This window comes from Chiloscyllium plagiosum, unplaced genomic scaffold, assembly GCF_037043375.1.
Source record: "Chiloscyllium plagiosum isolate Xiang-an unplaced genomic scaffold, Cpla_swu_hap1 HiC_scaffold_18, whole genome shotgun sequence".
NCBI lineage: Eukaryota > Metazoa > Chordata > Chondrichthyes > Orectolobiformes > Hemiscylliidae > Chiloscyllium > Chiloscyllium plagiosum.
The window spans coordinates 78,606,188-78,625,624 of record NW_028270156.1 but is presented as its reverse complement, the minus strand read 5'-3'; the positions used below and the strand labels follow the sequence as shown (position 1 = coordinate 78,625,624).

At 45.0% G+C, this 19,437-nt stretch overlaps 1 protein-coding gene across 3 annotated transcripts in view; it reads left to right on the top strand.

Annotated features, from left to right (window-relative positions):
• The window catches only part of LOC122557990 (SITS-binding protein), an 89,469-nt gene that overhangs the window by 1,062 nt on the left and 68,970 nt on the right, over positions 1 to 19,437 (top strand). For all 3 annotated transcript variants that reach the window (XM_087996818.1, XM_043706293.2, XM_043706292.2), the window contains exon 2: positions 18,501 to 18,672. In XM_087996818.1, coding sequence (XP_087852944.1) covers positions 18,501 to 18,672 — 172 coding nt within the window. The remainder of the gene's footprint in view (positions 1 to 18,500; positions 18,673 to 19,437) is intronic.

Genomic DNA, 19,437 nt, shown 5'->3' with positions numbered 1-19,437 from the left:
AGGCAAAAGTGAAGACTGCAGACGCTGGAAATCAGAGTCGAGATTAGAGTGGTGCTGGAAAAGCACAGCAGGTCAGGAAACATCTGAGGAGCAGGAAAATCAGGATGCTGCCTGACCTGCTGTGCTTTTCCAGCACCATTCTCATCCTAACCCTTTGGTTGACAAATGAACGTATGGTACAGAAATAAGTAGCAAAGCTACAAAAAGGTGAGGTGGGATCTGGCAAACAGGGTCTAATGGAGGGAAATGTGAAGTTGTCCATTTTGGCAGAGAATAAAAAACAAAGAGCATGTTATCTAAATGGTGTGTGCAGAGGTTTCAGATATGTGAGGCGGGGGGTTTGGGAACTGTAGTCCATGAATTTCAAAGGAAATCCAGTAGGATGTTGTAATTTATTTTTTGGAGAATTGAATATAAAAGTGGGAAGGTTATGCTTCAATTATACAAGACACTGGTAAGATTGCATCTGGAGCACTGTCACAGTATTGGCCTCCTTACTTAAGAAAGGATGTAATGCATTGGAGAAGATTTACCAAACACATCTCTGGAATGAAGAGCTTGTCTTATGAGGAAAGGTTTGACAGGCTTGGTTTGTTGTACTGGAGTTTAGAAAGTGAGAGGTGACTTTTGAAACATTCAAGATCCTGAGAGGTTTTGGCATCTTGTGGAGTTGTGCTTATCAAGCAGTCTGCTTTGTCCTTGATGTAAAGCTTCTTGACGGTTGTTGGAGCTACATTCATCCAGGTAAATGGGGAATATTCTTTGTGCCTTGCATATGATTGACAGGCTTTGGGGAATCAGGAGATAACTTAGTTGCTGCAGTGTTCCTAGCCTCTGATCTGCTCCTGTAGCCATTGTATTTACATGGCAGATCAAGTTCAGTTCTGGTCAATGGTAACCCCAAGATGTTACAAATAATCATACAACCCCATGATGTGAGTGATTTGGCATTTGTAATGCCACTGAATGTCAAGGGACAGTGGTTTGATTGTCTCTTATTGGAATTGGTCATTGCCTGGCACTTGTGTGGTGTAAATGTACTTGCCACTTGTTAGCCCAAGCCTGGGTACTATCCAAGTCTTGCTGCTTATGGACATTGACTGATTTGAACATTAACCGAGCCAATTAAATATTAAGAGTGGCTGTAGTGGAGTGCACAAACTCCTACAGGAGAATAGATAGGATGCAGTATTACAGGAGACACCATATGATGGGCTACAAACATGTTATCTTGTGTACTTTCACTGTTATATATAACACTAGTGCTATGTTACACAGTGTCTGATGCAAGCAGGCTGTTTTACATGAATCTTCCATATATTGGCTGCATTGTGTTAATATTATGGTTGCATTCTACGTGTTGTAGGTTACAGCGAGGACATGGGATCCAGGAATAGCTGGATACATGGCAGATGAACTTCAGTGTGAAGTAGTATGAGGTGATGCAGCAATTGATAAAGTGTCTTTATTATAGGAAAAAAATCTAAGGTGCTTCCAAGGACCAATGATCAGAGAGAATTTGGTACTAAGTCATGTAAGGAAATGTTAGGGAAGATAACCAAGCTTCTAGTCAATCATTTAAGTTTTAAGAAGTATCTTAAAGGAGGAAAGTAGCGAGGTGCTGAGGATTTGGAGAGAGAATTTGAGAACTCTTGGCCTAGGCTGTTGATGAGACGTGGAGGGATATCTTAGTTTGTAAGACTGGAGGATTTTCGTAATGTGAAGACAGGACTTCACCTCTACAAGTGCAGTGGTCACTCTTACTGATACTGTCATGAACAAATGTATCTGCAGCTAGCAGATTGGTGAGGAAGAGTTCAAGTATGTTTTTCCCTCGTCACTTGCCACATACCCTGTCCAGCAGCAATATCTTTAGGACTCGAACAACTTCCTCAATACAGCGGCTACTGCATGGTCATTGATGGTAGTGGATATTGAAATTCCTCACCCAGAGTACATTTTGTGCCCCAGCCACCCTCAGTGCTTCCTCCAAGTGTTGTTCAACACGGAGGAGTTTTAATACTTTTTATTCACTCGTGGGGTATCGATGTCGCTGACCGGGCCAATGTTTATTATGTTTTCCTGGAGAAAGTGGTGATGAGCTGCTGTCTTGAACTGCTGCAGTCGACGTGCTGTAGTTAGACCAGCAATGCCATCAGGGAAGGAATTCCTGAATTTCGTCCCAGCAACATACATTTTCAAGGCGATATATGTCTAAATCATGATGGTGAGTGGCTTGGAGGGGAACCTGCAGGTGGTGGTGTTCCTCTGTATCTGCTGCCCTCCTCCTTCAAGATGGAGGTGACTCTGGGTTTGGAAGGTGCTGTCTATGGAGCCTTCTACAGTGCATCCTGTAGATAGAACACATTGCTGCTACCGAATATTGGTGGGGGAGGGAATGGGTGTCAGCCAAGTGGATTGCTTTGACCTGGGTGGTGTTGAGTTTCTTGAGTAACATTGGAGTTGCAACCATACAGGAAAATGGGCAGTGTTCCATCATGTTCCTGATTTGTCTTGTGGATGGTGAACAGGCTTTGGGGAGTCAGGAGGTGAGTTGCTTGAAACAGTATTCCTAGCCTCTGACTTGCTCTTGTAGCCACTATATTTATATGGCGAGTCCAGTTAAGTATCTGACTGATGGTAACCTCCAGGTGGTTGATAGTGGCCGATTCGTAATGGTACCTCCATTGATTGTTAAAGGGTGGTGGTTAGTTCTGATTCATCATCCAAGGAAGAAATGTATAGAACATAGAACAGTACAGCATATTACAGGCCTTCAGCGCACAATGTTGTGCCGAACATTTATCTTAATCTAAGATCACCCTAACCTACACACTCCTCAATTTACTGCTATCCATGTACTTGTCCAGCAGTTGCTTAAATGTCCCCAATGTCTCTGACTCTACTCCCACCAGTGGCAATGCATTCCATGCACCCACCACTCTCTGCATAAAGAACCTATCTCTGACATCTCTCCTATACCTTCCCCCAATCACCTTAAAATTCTGACCCCTCATGACAGCCATTTCTGCCCTCTGGCAGAAAAGTCTCTGGCTACCTACACTATCTATGCCTCTCGTTACCTTGTACACCTCTATCAAGTCACCTCTCTTCCTCCTTCTCTCCAGTGTGAAAAGTTCTAACTCTCACAACCTCTCTTCAAAAGTGAAGCCCTCCAGTCCAGGCAGCATCCTGGTAAATCTTCTCTGCACCCTCTCTAAAGCAGCTACATCCTTTCTACAATGAGGCAGCCAGAGCTGGACACAATATTCCAAGTGTGGTCTAACCAAGATTTTAGAGAGCTGCAGCAACACCTCGCGGTTCTTATACTCAATCCCCCTATTAATGAAAGCCAAAACATCATTCACCGCCTTAACACCCCCATCAACTTGGGTGGCAACTTTCAGAGATCTATGTGTGTGGACCCCAAGATTCTGCTGTTCCTCCACACTGCCAAGAATCCTGGCTTTAACCCCTGTATTCAGCATTCAAATTTGACCTTCCAAAATGAATCACTTTGCATTTATCCAGGTTGAGCTCCATCTGCCACTTCTCAACCCAGCTCTGCATTTTTTCCATGTCTTGTTGTAGCCTGCAAAAGCCCTCACCGCTATCTACAGCTCCACTGACCTTTAACATAAGAACATAAGAATTAGGAGTAGGAGTAGACCATCTGGCCCTTCAAGCCTGATCCACCATTCAATAAGATCATGGCTGATCTTTTCGTGTACTCAGCTGGATTGTAAATCATTGGTAAACTTTCTCACTCACCCTTCTTCATCCAAGTCATTTTTTAAAACTACAAGGAGCAGAGGCCCAAGAACAGATCCCTGTGGACATCACTGGTCACCGACCTCCAGGTGGAATCCTTTTCATCACTACCACTCACTATCTACTTTCGGTCAGCCAATACTGTATCCAGACAGCTAAATTTCCCTCCTAACTTTCTGAATGTGCCTACTGTGGGGAACCTTATCAGTTCCTTACTGAAATCCATATACACCACATCCACTGCTCGACATTTGTCAACTTGTCTTGTCATGTCCTCAAAGAACTCAATAAGGCTTGTGAGGCATGACCTGCCCCTCACAAAGCCATGCAGACTACCTTTAATCAAACTATACTTTTCCAAATAGTCATGAATCCCATCTCTCAGAATCCATTCCAGTACCTTGTTTACCATAGATGTAAGACTGACAGGTCTGCAGATCTAAGGGATTTCACTATTCCCTATCTTGAACAGAGGAACAGCATTCGCCTCCCTCCAATCATCTGGTACTACTTCCATGGAGTGTGAGGATGCCAAGATCATCGCTAGAGGCACACCAATCTCATTCCTCGCTTCCCATAGTAACCTTGGATTTATCTGGGCAAAAGTGAGGATTGCAGATGCTGGAAACCAGAGTTTAGATCAGAGTGATGCTGGAAATGCACAGCAGGTCAGGCAGTATCCGAGGAGCAGGAAAATCGATGTTTCAGGCAAAAGCCGTTCATCAGGATAAAGGCAGGAAGCCTCCAGAGTGGAGAGATAAATCACTTTATCTGGATCTGGATTTATCTGGTCCGGCCCTGGGGAATTATCTATATTGATGCTTCCCAAAATTTCCAGCACATCCACTTGCTTAATATCAATCTGTTCAAGCCTATTAGCCTGGTTTACGATGTTCTCACTCTCAACAAGGTCCCTCTAGTGAATACTAAAGCAAAAAATTAATTTTGGCCCTCCCCCACATCTTCAGACTCCAGGCACAATTTCCCTCCGCTATCCCTGATCGGCCCTACCCTCTCTCTGATCATTCTCTTATTCATCACTTAAGTGTAGAATGCCTTTGGGTTTTCCTTAATCCTTCCCGCTCCTTAGTCCATTTTTGAGTTCTTTCCTAGCTACTCTGTAATCCTCTAAAGCTGTGCCAGAACCTTGCTTCCTTCTTCCTCTTGATGAGAAGCTCCTCTTCTCTTGTCATCCAAAGCTCCTTCACCTTAGCATTCCTTGCCTCTCTCAGTGGGACAAAGTTATCCAACACTCCCAACAAGTGCTCCTTAAACAGCCTCCACATTTCTGTTGTGCACTTCCTGTAGAACAATTGATCCCAATTTATACTCCCCAGCTCCTGTCTACTTGCAGTATAATTTCCCCTCCACAAATTACTTTCCCATACTGTCTATTCCTATCCCTCTCCATGGCTGTGATAAAGGTGAGACAGTTGTGGTCACTGTTGCCAAAATGCTCCCCTGCTGAGCGATCTGACACCTGGCCTGGCTCATTACTTAGTAGCAAATCCAAGATGACATCCCTGCTAGGTATGTGGTAATCAGCAGGAGGTTTCCTTAGCCATGTTCAACCTGAAGCCATGAGACTTCATGGGGTTTGGAGTCATGTTGAGGACTCCCAAGGTAATGTGCCCCTGACTTTGTAATAGTGTATATCACCTCTCCTGCCAATCAGTCAGGATATATCCATGAGCGGTGATGATGATGTCTGGGACGTTGTCTGTAAGGTATGATTCCATGAGTACAACTATGTCAGGATGTTGCTTGACAAGTGTGTGAGCCAGCTTTCCCAACTTTGGCACTAGCCCCAGATGTTAGTAAGGATGACTTTGCAGAGTTGACAGGGCTGTTTCTGCCATTGTTGTTTCCTGGCTAGACCAGCTATGAATGGCAGATTTCCTTCCTTGAAGGACCTTGGTCCACTAGATGGGATTTTCTGACATCATTCGTGTTTTAGACCATAAGACCATAAGAAATAAAAACAGGAATAGACTGGTCTGCCCCTCAAGCCTGCTGCACCATTCAGTGGGATCATGGCTGATCCAAAATTCCTCATGTCCTGTGTTTTCCCCATAAAACTTGATTCCTCTACTGATCAATAATCTATTCATCTCAGTCTTAACTATACACAAGGACTCTGCCCCCACAGGCAGGGTATTCTAAACTTGCTCAATCCTCTGAGAGAAGAAATTCCTCCTCATCTCAATCTTAAATTGGCACCTCTTTATTCTGAGATTCTGCCCTTTAGTACGAGACTCTCTCATGAGGGGAAACATTCTCTTAGTATTTAACTTGGCAAGCTCCTTAAGAATTTTATTATGTTTCAATGAGATCACCTCCCATTCTTCTAAACTCCAGTGAGTAGAATCCCAAACTGTTTAGGCTTTGCTCATAAGACAATTCTTCTGTACCAGGGATCATCCTAGTGTTTCCTGCCCATTAGCCAATTCTCTATCCATGCCAATATGCTACTTCTGACACCATAGGCTCGTATCTTATGTCTTAAGCTTTTGTGAGGTACTTTGTGAAACATTGTCTGGAAGTCTAAATAAAACTCATCTACTGTTTCCCTCTATCACTCTGGTTGGGGTTTCTCTTTCAGACATGATTTCGCTTTCATGATGCCATGCTGGCTCTTAATTCCAGATTTATGTTGTTGAATTCAGATTCCCCTATCTGCTGTGGAGGGATTTGAACCCCAGTCCCCAGAGCATAACCTGGGTCTCTGGATTAATCAGGTACCAATAATTATCAGCTCTCACTCTCACAACGTGCAGCCCTCCACTCCCTCGCTCCAATCCCAACCTCACCATCAACCCAGCAGATAAAGGGGGTACAGTGGTAGTTTGGCGCACTGACCTCTACACCGCTGAAGCCAGGTGCCAACTCGAAGACACCTCCTCCTATCGCCCCCTCGACCATGACCCCAGCCCCCCATCACCAAACCATCATCTCCCAGACCATCCACAACCTCATCACCTCAGGAGATCTCCCATCCATAGCTTCCAAACTCATTGTCTGGGAACCCCGCACCGCCCTATTCTACCTCCTTCCCAAGATCCATAAGCCTGACCATCCTGACTGACCCATTGTCTCATCCTGCTCCTGCCCCACTAAACTCATCTCTACCTACCTCAGTACTGTTCTATCCCCCCCTAGTCCAGGAACTCCCCACATAGGTTCGGGACACCACCCATGCCCTCCACCTCCTCCAAGACTTCCATTTCCTCGGCACCCAACGCCTCATCTTCACCATGGACATTCAATCCCTCTACACCTCCATCTGCCATGACCAGGGCCTCCAAGTCCTCCGTTTCTTCCTCTCCCGACGTCCCCAACAGTACCCTTCCACTGACTCTCATTCATTTGGCTGAACTGGTCCTCACCCGTAACAATTTCTCCTTCGAATCCTCCCACTTCCTCCAGACGAACAAGGTAGCCATGGGCACCTGCATGGGCCCCAGCTATGCCTAACTCTTTGTCCATCTTCCGTAGTTACATCGGCACCACTCCCCACCTCTTCCTCTGTTACATTGATGACTGCATCGGCGCAACCTCGTGCTCTCGCGAGGAGGAGGAGGAGCAATTCATCAACTTCACCAACGTATTCCAACCTGACCTTAAATTCACCTGGACCATCTCTGACACCTTCCTCCCCTTCCTGGACCTCTCCATCTCCATCAATGATGACCGACATAACGCTGACATTTTTTACAAACCCACCAACTCCCACAGCTACCTAGATTACACCTCTTCGCACCCTACCTCCTGCAAAAATGCTATTCCATATTCCCAATTCCTCCGCCTCTGCCGTATCTGCTCCCAGGAAGACCAGTTCTACCACAGAGCACACCAGATGGCCTCCTTCTTTAAAGACCATAATTTCCCCTCCCACATGGTTAAAGATGCCCTCCAAATCATCTCATCCACGTCTCGTACCTCTGCCCTCACCTTGATCCATAACAAGGATGGAACCCCTCTGGTCCTCACCTTCCATCCTACCAACCTCCGCATAAATCACATCACCTGCCGACATTTCTGCTACCTCCAAACGGACCCCATTACCAGGGATATATTTCCCTGTTGTGGTTCTGTTCGCCGAGCTGAGAATTTGTGTTGCAGAAGTTTTGTCCCCTGTCTAGGTGACATCCTCAGTGCTTGGGAGCCTCCTGTGAAGCCACGAAATGACACGACCAGCTATCCTTAGTAGCCACGCACGCAGATGACAAGCAACATGAGTTCGACTGGGACAACACTACTATTATAGGACAAGCCAAACAGAGAACAGCCAGGGAATTCATAGGGGCATGGCACTCATCCACAGATTGAATCAATAAGCACCTCGACCTGGACCCAATATACCGACCGCTGCAACGGACAGCTGGAACTGACAACCGGAAGCGGCAGAGATAAACCACTATAAATGCCGGAGGAAACATAACAGAAGCGCTTCACAGGACGCTCCCAAGCACTGAAGCTAGACAGGGGACGAAATGTCTGCAACTCAAATTCCCAGCTCGGCGAACAGAACCACAACAATGAGCCCCCGAACTGCAAATCTTCTCGCAAACTTTGGATATATTTCCCTCCCAACCCCTTTCCGCAAAGTCTGTTCTCTCTGTGACTACCTGGTCAGGTCCACGCCCCCAACAACCCACACTCCCGTCCTGGCACCTTCCCTTGCCACCGCAGGAATTGCAAAACCTGCGCCCACACCTACCCCCTCACCTCCATCCAAGGCCCCAAAGGAGCCTTCCACATCCATCAAAGTTTTACCTGCACATCCACCAATATCATTTATTGTATCCGTTGCTCCCGATGTGGTCTTCTGTACATTGGGGAGACTGGGCGCCTTCTCACAGAGCGCTTTAGGAACATCTCTAGGACACCTGCACCAATCAACCCCACCGTCCCTTGGCTGGACATTTCAACTCCCCCACCCACTCTGCCGAGGACGTGCAGGTCCTGGGCCTCCTCCATCGCCACTCCCTCACCACCCAACGCCTGGAGGAAGAACGCCTCATCTTACGCCTCGAAACACTTCAACCACAGGAGATCAATGTGGACTTCACCAGTTTCCTCATTTCCCCTCCCCTCCCCCCACCCCCCCCAACCTTCCCCAGTTCCAATCTGCCAGCTCAGCACCATCCTCATGACCTGTCCTACCTGCCAATCTTCCTTCCCACCTATCCACTCCACCCTCCTCTCTGACCTATTACCTTCATCCATACCTCCATCCACTATTGTACTCTTGGCTACCTTCTCCCCAGCCCCACCCTCCTCCCATTTATCTCTCCACCCCCAACGGCTCCCTGCCTCATTCCTAATGAAGGGTTTTGTCCGAAACGTCGATTTTCCTGTTCCTCGGATGCTGCCTGACCTGTTGTGCTTTTCCAGCACCACTCTAATCTAGACTCTGATCTCCAGCATCTGCAGTCCTCACTTTCGCCATTACCTTCCCCTTGTAAAGGTTTTGTATTGTATGTAGTATTCAGTTGGTAGATGGGATATAATGTCTCAAAGTCAAAGAGATTCTCCGCACAGAAAAATATCCATCGTGTCCATGCTGGTCAAAAACAACCACCTAACTATTCTAATCCTATTTTCCAGCATTTAGCCCATTTCTTGTATGCCATGGCACCGCAAATGCATGTAAATACTTCTTGAATATTGTGAAGGTTTCTGTCTCCACCACACTTACAGGCAGTGAGTTCCACATTCCTATCACCCTCTGGCTGAAAGTTTTCTTCCTCACATTTCAGATTTTGATGGTCTAGTGTGCGTGCCATGTCATGTGCATGGGCTGTCTACTATATGTGTTCTGTCATGTGTGTGAGATGTCTAGTGTGCCTACTGTGCTGTGTGCACAGAGTGTCATGTGCACAATGTATCGTGACTATTAAATGCACAGCTGTGTTGTATCCGCCAACAGTTACACACGCTGCCCACATTTCTCACTCTCAAGGCAGCATACCAACATTAAGAGATTTCTTGGCTTGCTGCACCTGCCTCTGGAAAAAGTGCAACAAATAAGTTGAACTTTGTTTCTGGTGGTGGGTGAAGGATGGAGCCAGGTGGGTTAGCTACAAGGCCTGACCGAGTTCATCGAGATTTGATTTAGTTGGTGAATATTAGATCCTCCAGCTCTCACCTTCCCATTGCATCATCATCCACACACATCCCATGTCCCATTCATGCCATGTCACCCATATACCTCAAATGGCCCCTTAATCACTGTCGGGCAACCCATGCTTTTCCACTTGTAGCTAAGGTTCCTAAAAGCCCACTCACCTGTCGTCTCTTTCATTCATACCCTTAATGTTTGCCGTTCTAGGCACCTCAACAATCACACCGGATAGTGTACAGAGCTGGAATAATGTAGGTCTGAAGAAAGATTGGCTAGGCTGAGGTGGTTTCTTTTGAATAGAGGAGGCTGAGCAACTTTAATTGAGGTGTACATAAAATAGTGAGAGTCTTGGATGGAATGGATGGGCAGCACATATTTGGGGTAGGCGGGCGTGAATTTAGAGTGATTGATGGTAGGGCTAGAGGGAAGTTGAGGAAATATGATATCTACCAAAGGATGGTTTGGTTCTCAAACTGACTGCCTGAAAGGGTAGATGAGGCAGAAACCCTCAGATCATTTCAATTGTGTCTGGATATGCACCTGAAGTCCCATATCATCCAATGATATGGGACCAAGTGCTCGTTCATGGGATTAGGCTGGATAGTTTGTTTCTCGATAAGTGCAGACTCACTGGGCAGAGTTGCCACCTTCTGTGCTGTAAATGTTTGTGTTTCCAAAATATTGAAAGAGAAGTAAGATGCAGGGATATTGAGAGAGGGTTGGGCAGTGTCAGTGTATGAATTGCTCCTTGGGACAGTCAGCCCTGTGAGTCGATTGGGTCTCCACTTCTGCTGTAATGATTTTAGGATTCAATGATACAACAGCGGTCAAGTGTTAATTTTTCCTGATACCCTTGTCAACAGCAATTAAAGTTAATAATAATGATTATTTTTCAACTGAAAAATGCAAGCTTTTATTGTAAATTAAAGGGATGATGATTTAGATACTACTACAGTTTGATTATTCCATAGACCTCAACCACCTTTATTGAGTATTTAATGTCCACTGTAGCAAAAAAAAAGGTCATGAGATGCAGATTGCATGATAAGGTGAGAATGAGGTCTGAATGATTTTGTGACAGGTCCTGTGTGAATGAATTATCTGCACTGTGTTCTGGAATTGCCTAACTAATCTTCCTGCCTCCACCAATTGTAGTACTTGGTCATTTATTTCCTAACTGTTCAGGTCTTAGTGTGGAAATCAGCTGCCTTGTTGCTCAAAAAGCATAAGTGACAGCGTTGATATGTTCTGGGCTATTTCAGATGTTATAATTGATAACAGGATTTCAAAATTACATCTTTGAATGTTTAAATTGGCTATTATGTATCAGAGAATGATTTTGTAAACCTGAAAAGCCCTGTCTATATATGTGTAAGCATTCATAGGCCAGAGCTGGCATCTGATGTGAGGGAACCAGCAGTAGAATTGGATTAATGAGCCATTCAAAGACCAACTGTAATCCCTACAAGAATTTAGCAGATTGTATCTGGCTTTGAGAGTTCCAGCAAACAGAGAATATTAATATGAGGCTCAGACAGAAAGGATCAAGGCTCAGTGTCTGAGCTTTACATCATGCATAATTAATCAGCCCCACCTCCTAGTTTGATGACACCGACATCACCATTATGACAACTCAGGAGTGTGGAAAAACTGTTATGGCTGTCACTCACTGTGAACTCTGTGAGAGCGTAGCAAGGATCATCTCCTTGGTAACTAATACCTTTTAAGTATATGTAACAGGAAACCTAAATGATTAGTCAATGAGTTAGATGAAAATTTTTTTGGATTAAGTTCCCTACAGCGTGGAAACAGATCCACACCGACCCTCCGAAGAGCAACCCACCCAGACCCATTCCCTTACATTTACCCCTGCACCGAACACTATGGGCAATTTAGCATGGCCAATTCACCTAACCTGCACATCTTTGGATTGTGGGAGGAAACCCACACAGACATAGGGAGAATGTGCAAACTCCGCACAGACAGTTGCCCGAGGCAAGAATTGAACCCGGGTCCCTGGCTCTATAAGGCAGCATTGCTAACCGCTGAGCCACCGTGCTGCCCCAGTTTGGGTGTGCAAACTTCCTTTGGCTTGCTATGCAATGAAGTATTATCATGTGAAGCGATGTTATTGTAGGGGAAGTCAGGAAAGCTAAGCAGAGGTAAGTCATGCGGAATGGTTTTTGATCTGCTAATCCACAGGCCTGGAATCCACTAAACTGAAGTGGTAATTGACAGTAAAAAAAAATTAGTCTTTATTCAATGCCGTGGCATGGCATAAAGTGCTTTGTTGGCAATCAGGTACTTTTGCAGTTTTAACCACTTGTAATATAGGAAGCTAGACAGACAGTTGAGCTCCCATGAATGCAGTACGATCATGGGCAGGTATCCTTGCTTTTTCTGTCATTCATGAACATTGGCCAGGTATAGATTCCCTGCTTTTCTCTTTCAAAAAATGGCAATAAATCATTTGCATTCGCCTGAAAGGGTAAAAGTTTTATGGTCTCATTTAATGTAATACTAGACTGGCAACCGGGAGTATTGTGCTTAAGGTCTAGCTCAGGACTTGGCCCATCAGACTTGTGACTCAGAGACAGGGATACTCCCACTGTTCTGTGACTGTGATGGTAAAAAGGTGGGACTTTTGTGTGATTGCTTGGCCTCCACAATGACAGGATAGAATTTGACAGAATATAGAACAAAACCAGGTGCTTCAGTGACATAATCCTTCCCCCCATGCTCACTGTCTCGCACTCTGGATAGCAGGAAGAGGTGGCACATGGATTTATTTTTCTTTTCTCATTCATATAAGAACACAGGAATACAAAGTAAGGATTAGGCCAATTCACCCCTTCAGCCTGCTCTACTTTCAGTAACATCTTGGCTGTTCTGGATATGTCTTAACTGTACCTTTCTGTCATTATCCCCAAAATAATCCTTGAATCCCTTGTCAATTAAGGATTGTCTAACTCTACATAGAGTTCAACAATCCAGCCTCCTCTATGGTGAAGAGAATTCCACAGACTAACAGCATTTGACATAAAAGTAATTCCTACCTCATTTTTAAATTAGTGAACCTCTTATTTTTAATATGTTTTAGATTTCCCCAAAGAAGTAACATTCTCTCAAAATCCATCCTGTCAAAGTTCCTTTGTTTCACTAAGATCACCTCGCATTCTTCTAGACACAAGCGGATTCAGGCCCAACATGTCCAGCCTTTCTTCATAAGATAACCCACTCACTTCAGGAAGAGGTTGAATCACTCTACTGCCTTGAGTTGCAATTACAGGGTATATCTTTTCTTTGGTGACGATACCAAAACATGATGATGTATTTCAGATGTGGTCTCACCAAGCCTGTGCAGCAACACAACATTTGTACTTGGTCTCCTTTTCACTAAAGCCCAACATTTCTTTTGCCTTCCTAATCACTTGCTGTACCTGTAATCTAATTTCTTGTGTTTCATGTACCAGGACATCCAGACCCTTCTTTAATATAGAATTCTATTATCTCTCTTCACTCAGAGGGTGTGCAGTTTTGCTATTCTTCTTACCAAATTGGACAAGTTCACATTTTCCCACATTAAATTCCATCTTGCCCAGTCACTTAACCTACCTTTGCTAACTTCTTTTGTCCTTTTGCAACTTAGCTGATTTTCTAATGTCACAAGGATAAGTTGGAAACTATCATACATTCAATTCCTTTACCCAAGTCACTGAAATAGATTGTAAATACTTGAGGACCCAGCACTGACTGCTGTGGCACTTCATTAGTTCAGCTTACCAACCAGAAAATGACAGGCAAACCTCTCCATCTCCATTAATGACGACTGACTTGACACTGACATTTTTTACAAACCCACCGACTCCCACAGCTACCTGGATTACACCTCTTCCCACCCTACCTCTTGCAAAAATGTCATTCCGTATTCCCAATTCCTCCGCTTCCGCCATATCTGCTCCCAGGAGGACCAGTTCCACCACAGAACACACCAGATGGCCTCCTTCTTTAGAGACTGCAATTTCCCTTCCCAAGTGGTTAAAGATGCCCTCCAAAGTATCTCAACCACATCCCGCACCTCCGCCCTCAGACCCCACCCCTCCAACCATAACAAGAACAGAACGCCCCTGGTGCTCACCTTCCACCCTACCAACCTTCGCATAAACCAAATCATCCGCTGACATTTCCGCCACCTCCAAAAAGACCCCACCACCAGGGATATATTTCCGTCCCCACCCCTTTGCGCCTTCCGCAAAGACTGTTCTCTCCGTGACTACCTGGTCAGGTCCACGCCCCCCTACAACCCACCCTCCCATCCTGGCACCTTCCCTGCCACCGCAGGAACTGCAAAACCTGCGCCCACACCACCTCCCTCACCTTCATCCAAGGCCCGAAAGGAGCCTTCCACATCCATCAACGTTTTACCTGCCAATCCACTAATATCATTTATTGTATTGGTTGCTCCCGATGCGGTCTCCTCTATATTGGGGAGACTGGACGCCTCATAGTAGAGAGCTTTAGGGAACATCTCCGGGACACCCGCACCAATCAACCACACCGCCCCGTGGCCCAACATTTCAACACCCCCTCCCACTTTGCCGAGGACATGGAGATCCTGGGACTCCTTCACCACCGCTCCCTCACCACCAGACGCCTGGAGGAAGAACGCCTCATCTTCCGCCTCAGAACACTTCAACCCCAGGGCATCAATGTGGACTTCCACAGTTTCCTAATTTCCCCTTCTCCCACCTCACCCTAGTTCCAAACTTCCAGCTCAGCGCTGTCCCCATGACTTGTCCTACCTCCCTATCTTCTTTTCCACCTATCCACTCCACCCTCCTCCCCGCACCCGACCTATCACCTTCATCCCCTCCCCCACTCATCTATTGTACTCTATGCTACTTTCTCCCCACCCCCACCCTCCTCTAGCTTATCTCTCCACGCTTCAGGCCCTCTGCCTTTATTCCTGATGAAGGGCTTTTGCCCAAAACGTCGATTTTACTGCTCCTCGGATACTGCCTGAACTGCTGTGCTCTTCCAAAACCACTAATCCAGAATCTAGCTACAGGCTGTCAGTTCAGGAGCTAGAAACAGGAAAAATATTGTGAATGGGATTATAGCGTTTGTAACGTAAATTGATAAATTCTGTTTTGGGATTGAAAACTGAGCTTCAATAAAATAGGTGGTAATTGATTAATTAAAGTATGAGATTGCATTGCTTCAGTTGTAACCTCAACCGTCTTTTGAAGGTAAGGTGATGGCTTTTTGTGAGTAAAAGTGTGCGTCAGTACCTTTGAACAAATATTGATTGCTAACTTGTACCTAATGTTTTGTACCAATTTATATATGGTGTCTGGGAGCTTGATGCTTTTGTATGACTTGGCTTTCATTTTAGACAATCGTGATAATTGGTGAGGACATTGATGAATACTTGCGGTTCTGCTACTACACGAGTGTAAAACTGGTACTTTTTAAATATTTCTATGTTTTGATTTGTTTCTCAGTTTTTCTATGACTGTGGACTGAAATGGGAAAGGAAGATTTAAAAGGGACCTAAGGGCAACTTTTTCATGCAGACTGAGGTGCCTGTATGGCATGAGCTGCCAGAGGAAATGGTGGAGGCTGGTACAATTACAACATTTAAAAGGCATCTGGATGGGTATATGAATAGGAAGGGTTTAGAGGGATATGGTCCAAATGCTGGCTAATCGGTTAGGCTATCTGGTTGGCATGGACGAGTTGGACCAAAGGATCTTTCCGTGCTGTACAGCTCAATGACTTTATGACTGGTTTAAAAGCAAAAGATTGTAGAAAGATTGCTGCACTTTTTAAAAGCAAGTTACTTGACACTCATTGCAAGTGCTTTTTACATTGATCTTTGTTGAAGTGGTGGGGAATGTTACTACAGAAAAGCTGGAGACAGTGGAGTGTGTGAACAGAGATTCAACCAGCAACGAGTAGTTGATTGGCCTGTGGAATGGTGACCAGTTGTTAATGTCCAGGCCCTCTGCTTGCTGACAATTATGTGATTGGCTTGCCGCTAGCTGAACAGCTTGTGTATGTTTGGTAAGAAGCCATTGGACCTTCAGAAAGGAAGGTGCTGCCCTTTTCTCTGCATTTAAAAAATAAAGACGCCACAAGCCGAAGAAACCAGTTTGTTTTCCCTCCTTGGTTGGTTGTTGTTAGCTGTGGTTTTTAACCAATAGGTCAAAGATTTTAAGAGTCACCTTGTTGCTCCATGTCTCCTGCAAGCAAGTGATGGTATCTGAAGAAGGAAGATCAAGGAGCAGTAGGTTCTAAGAATCAAAAATTATCATCTCATTTTAGTGATTTGGGTCTATGGAACGGGGGTCATCCTAGTTTTTTCCTCCACCCATAATGACCTTTTTTGTGAGTGTGTGCGCGTGCACATTTGTCCCTCCTTCCCTCTCCCCCTGTCTCCCTCTTGATGGTTCATAATTGCTTACCTGTAGCTAAAGGTTATTTATTTCAAAGCATTAGTATTTCTGAAGTACAGAAACCTGGACTGTGCTTTGTCAACCTGTGTCTAAAAGGTAAAGTGGAGAATTTTGCATTCTTTGATAACACTTTTAATCCTTTTGATGACTTTGGGAATAATGAAGCTTAATTTTCAATGCATTGAATTTCTTGGAGAACATTGCATGTTGTCTGGTTTCTTAAAGCCTGTTAATTGTAGAAGGTTTGAATGTCTCTCCTTGTGATGAATTGCAAAACTAGGGTTAGAACTATAAAATAGTCACTAACAGATTCAGTGGGAATGTTGAACCTGATGCCACATGGACTTTTAGGGGACCCATACTGATATGTTTAACAAAAGCAATCCACCCATGTGAGGGAGGAAGGATTAAAAGATTATACTAATAATATAAGATGAAAACAAAATAAGTGATGATGAGTCCGTGGATGACATTCCCCAATTTTTTCAGTTCCAGATGAGGAGGGATGTTGGCTCCCCTCCTTTATTCACTCATCTTTCGTTGGTCCTGACAAGATTGATTTGTGAAGGATCCCTTCCCAATGGATACTTTCTCTTGAACTCAAATTCATTTGTTTTAAGAAGGGAGCCAATTTAATCAGACCTCCTTGAGTTAACAAAAGAGGAAGTTTTGCTAATTGCAAAAAAAACCAACATTCAGACTAGCAATGAAAAGTGAATCCGAAGAAAAAACTTACAAACTCAATCAGTCTCTGAGACATTGGACAATTGTGGTTGCTATATTGACGGTTGAATACTCTTGGCTTTGCAAGTTAATGGAAATTCTTTTATCCTGGTTTCCTTTGACAATTGCTGTCTGGTAGCACTAAGAGTGAGAGACATTTGATTTTCTTTACCTGTAATGCAAGGGTTTAATAACTGTCCTCAAATGGTGAACTTCACAGCACACTAGTACATCAGGCCATGAACACAGAGACCAATGGTTGCAGTTCGTTTCGAGCCCTAACATTTTATTTATGCTTTCTTGAAAGGGTAAAACATAAACATACCTGCACAGAACACTGTTGCATAATCACTGTCACCTTTTGACTGTAGCAGTCCTTTTTTTTTAGAAAAAAACACATTGACTTAAAAGTTCAATGTGTTCATAAGTACTTTGAGGTTTTGATCTATTGTTATAAGAAATAGGACCCCACCACCAGAGATATATTTCTCTCCCTACCCCTTTCAGTGTTCCAGAGCGACCATTCCCTCGGTGGTTCCCTCGTCATGTCCACGCCCCCACCAGCCTACACCCCATTCACAGCACCTTCCCCTAACACAGCAGGAAGTGTAAAATCTGCGCCCACACCAATCCCTCACCGCCGTCCAAGATCCCAAAGGACCCTTCCACATCCAACAGAAATTTACCTGCACCTGACCAATGTCATCTACTGTATCTGTTGCATCCGATGTGGTCTCCTCTACATCGGGGAGACAGGACGCCTACTTGCACATTGTTTCAGAGAACATCTCTAGGACACACGCACAAACCAATCCACCGTCCCGTGGCTGAACACTTCAATTTCCCCTGCCACTCTGCCAAGGGCATGCAGGTCCAGGGCTGCCTCCATTGCCAAACTGTTACCACCCAACGCCTGGAGGAGGAACGCCTCATACTCCGCCTTGGGACCCTGCAACCACATGGGATAAATGTGGATTTCAACAGTTCCTTCATTTCCCCTCCCACCACATTATTCCATTCCCAAGCCTCCAACTCGGCACCATCCTCCTGACCTGTCCATCATCTTCCCCAACAATCCGCTCCACCTCCACCTCCCCTCCCCCTCCCTCCGACCTATCATGTTCCCCCTCACTTTCTTCTACTTATCGCATTCTCAGTTACCTTCCAACCCCACCCCCCTCCCATTTATCTCTCAGCCCTCTTGCCTACAAGCCTCAGTCCTGATGAAGGGCTTCTACCCAAAACGTTGATTCTCCTGCTCCTCAGATGCTACCTGGCCTGCTGTGCTTTTCCCGCACCACAGTCTCGACTATGAGAAATAGGAGGTGATGAGTGTGAAGCATAAACTGTAAATTTGACAAAATGGCCTGTTTCTGTTCTGTAATTTCAATGGAGTTAGTCATTGGGTTCTCTGTTCACAGGATTGTTTTTCCATGGACAATGTGTCATGGTATGGAGGAGGAAGCATGCATTCTCAATACTGGCCCATTAACAATGCTGACATTGACTCCCAACCTTTCATCATCAGCAACCTACAGGACACCCCCTCAGGCTACGGATCTGTGTTAGAGAGGTATTTCCTTGGATCAACAGGTGAGAACGTTGACATTCTGTATATTTGATACAAATTGAATTCTTCTGGGAATCTGGGCATCAGCTTTAATGGCAAGGTTGAATGTTGGGCTGGTTGAGGAGCAGATCACTGTGATTCTGTGTATTGATTTGAGCTTGTCTCAGAATATGAGGAAGATTGGGTTTATCAAGAAGTTCGGGGTGGTTTATATACAGCATAACAGATACCCAGGAATGTGATACAGACTGGAATCAAATCAAGGGTTTAAAAAAAAACAGGTGGCACAGTGGTTAGCACTGCTGCCTCATAGCGCCAGAGACCCGGTTTCAAATCCTGCCTCAGTCAACTGTCTGTGTGGAGTTTGCACATTCTCCTGTGTCTGCATGCGTTTCCTCCGGGTGCTCTGGTTTCCTCCCACAGTCTAAAGATGTGCAGGTTAGGTGAATTGGCCATGCTAAATTGCCCGTAGTGTTAGGTGAAGGGGTAAATGTAGGGGAATGGGTCTGGGTGGGTTGCTCTTCGGAGGGTCGGTGTAGACTTGTTGGGCCAAAGGGCCTGTTTCCACACAGTAAGTAATCTAATCTAAAAAAAAAGTGTAGTGCAGTCACTGCTCTGGATGAACACTTATTCACTGTTGGTGAAAGTAGATTGGCTAAGTTTCCTTGCTAAAGAAGCTGTTGGCATATTCCATGTCTGGGTGAAGAATGGGTTTAAATTCTCCTTGTGGAGGACTTTGGTGTTCTTCATGAGAAGTTTTTGAGAGTTGGGTCACCATCACAGCAGAT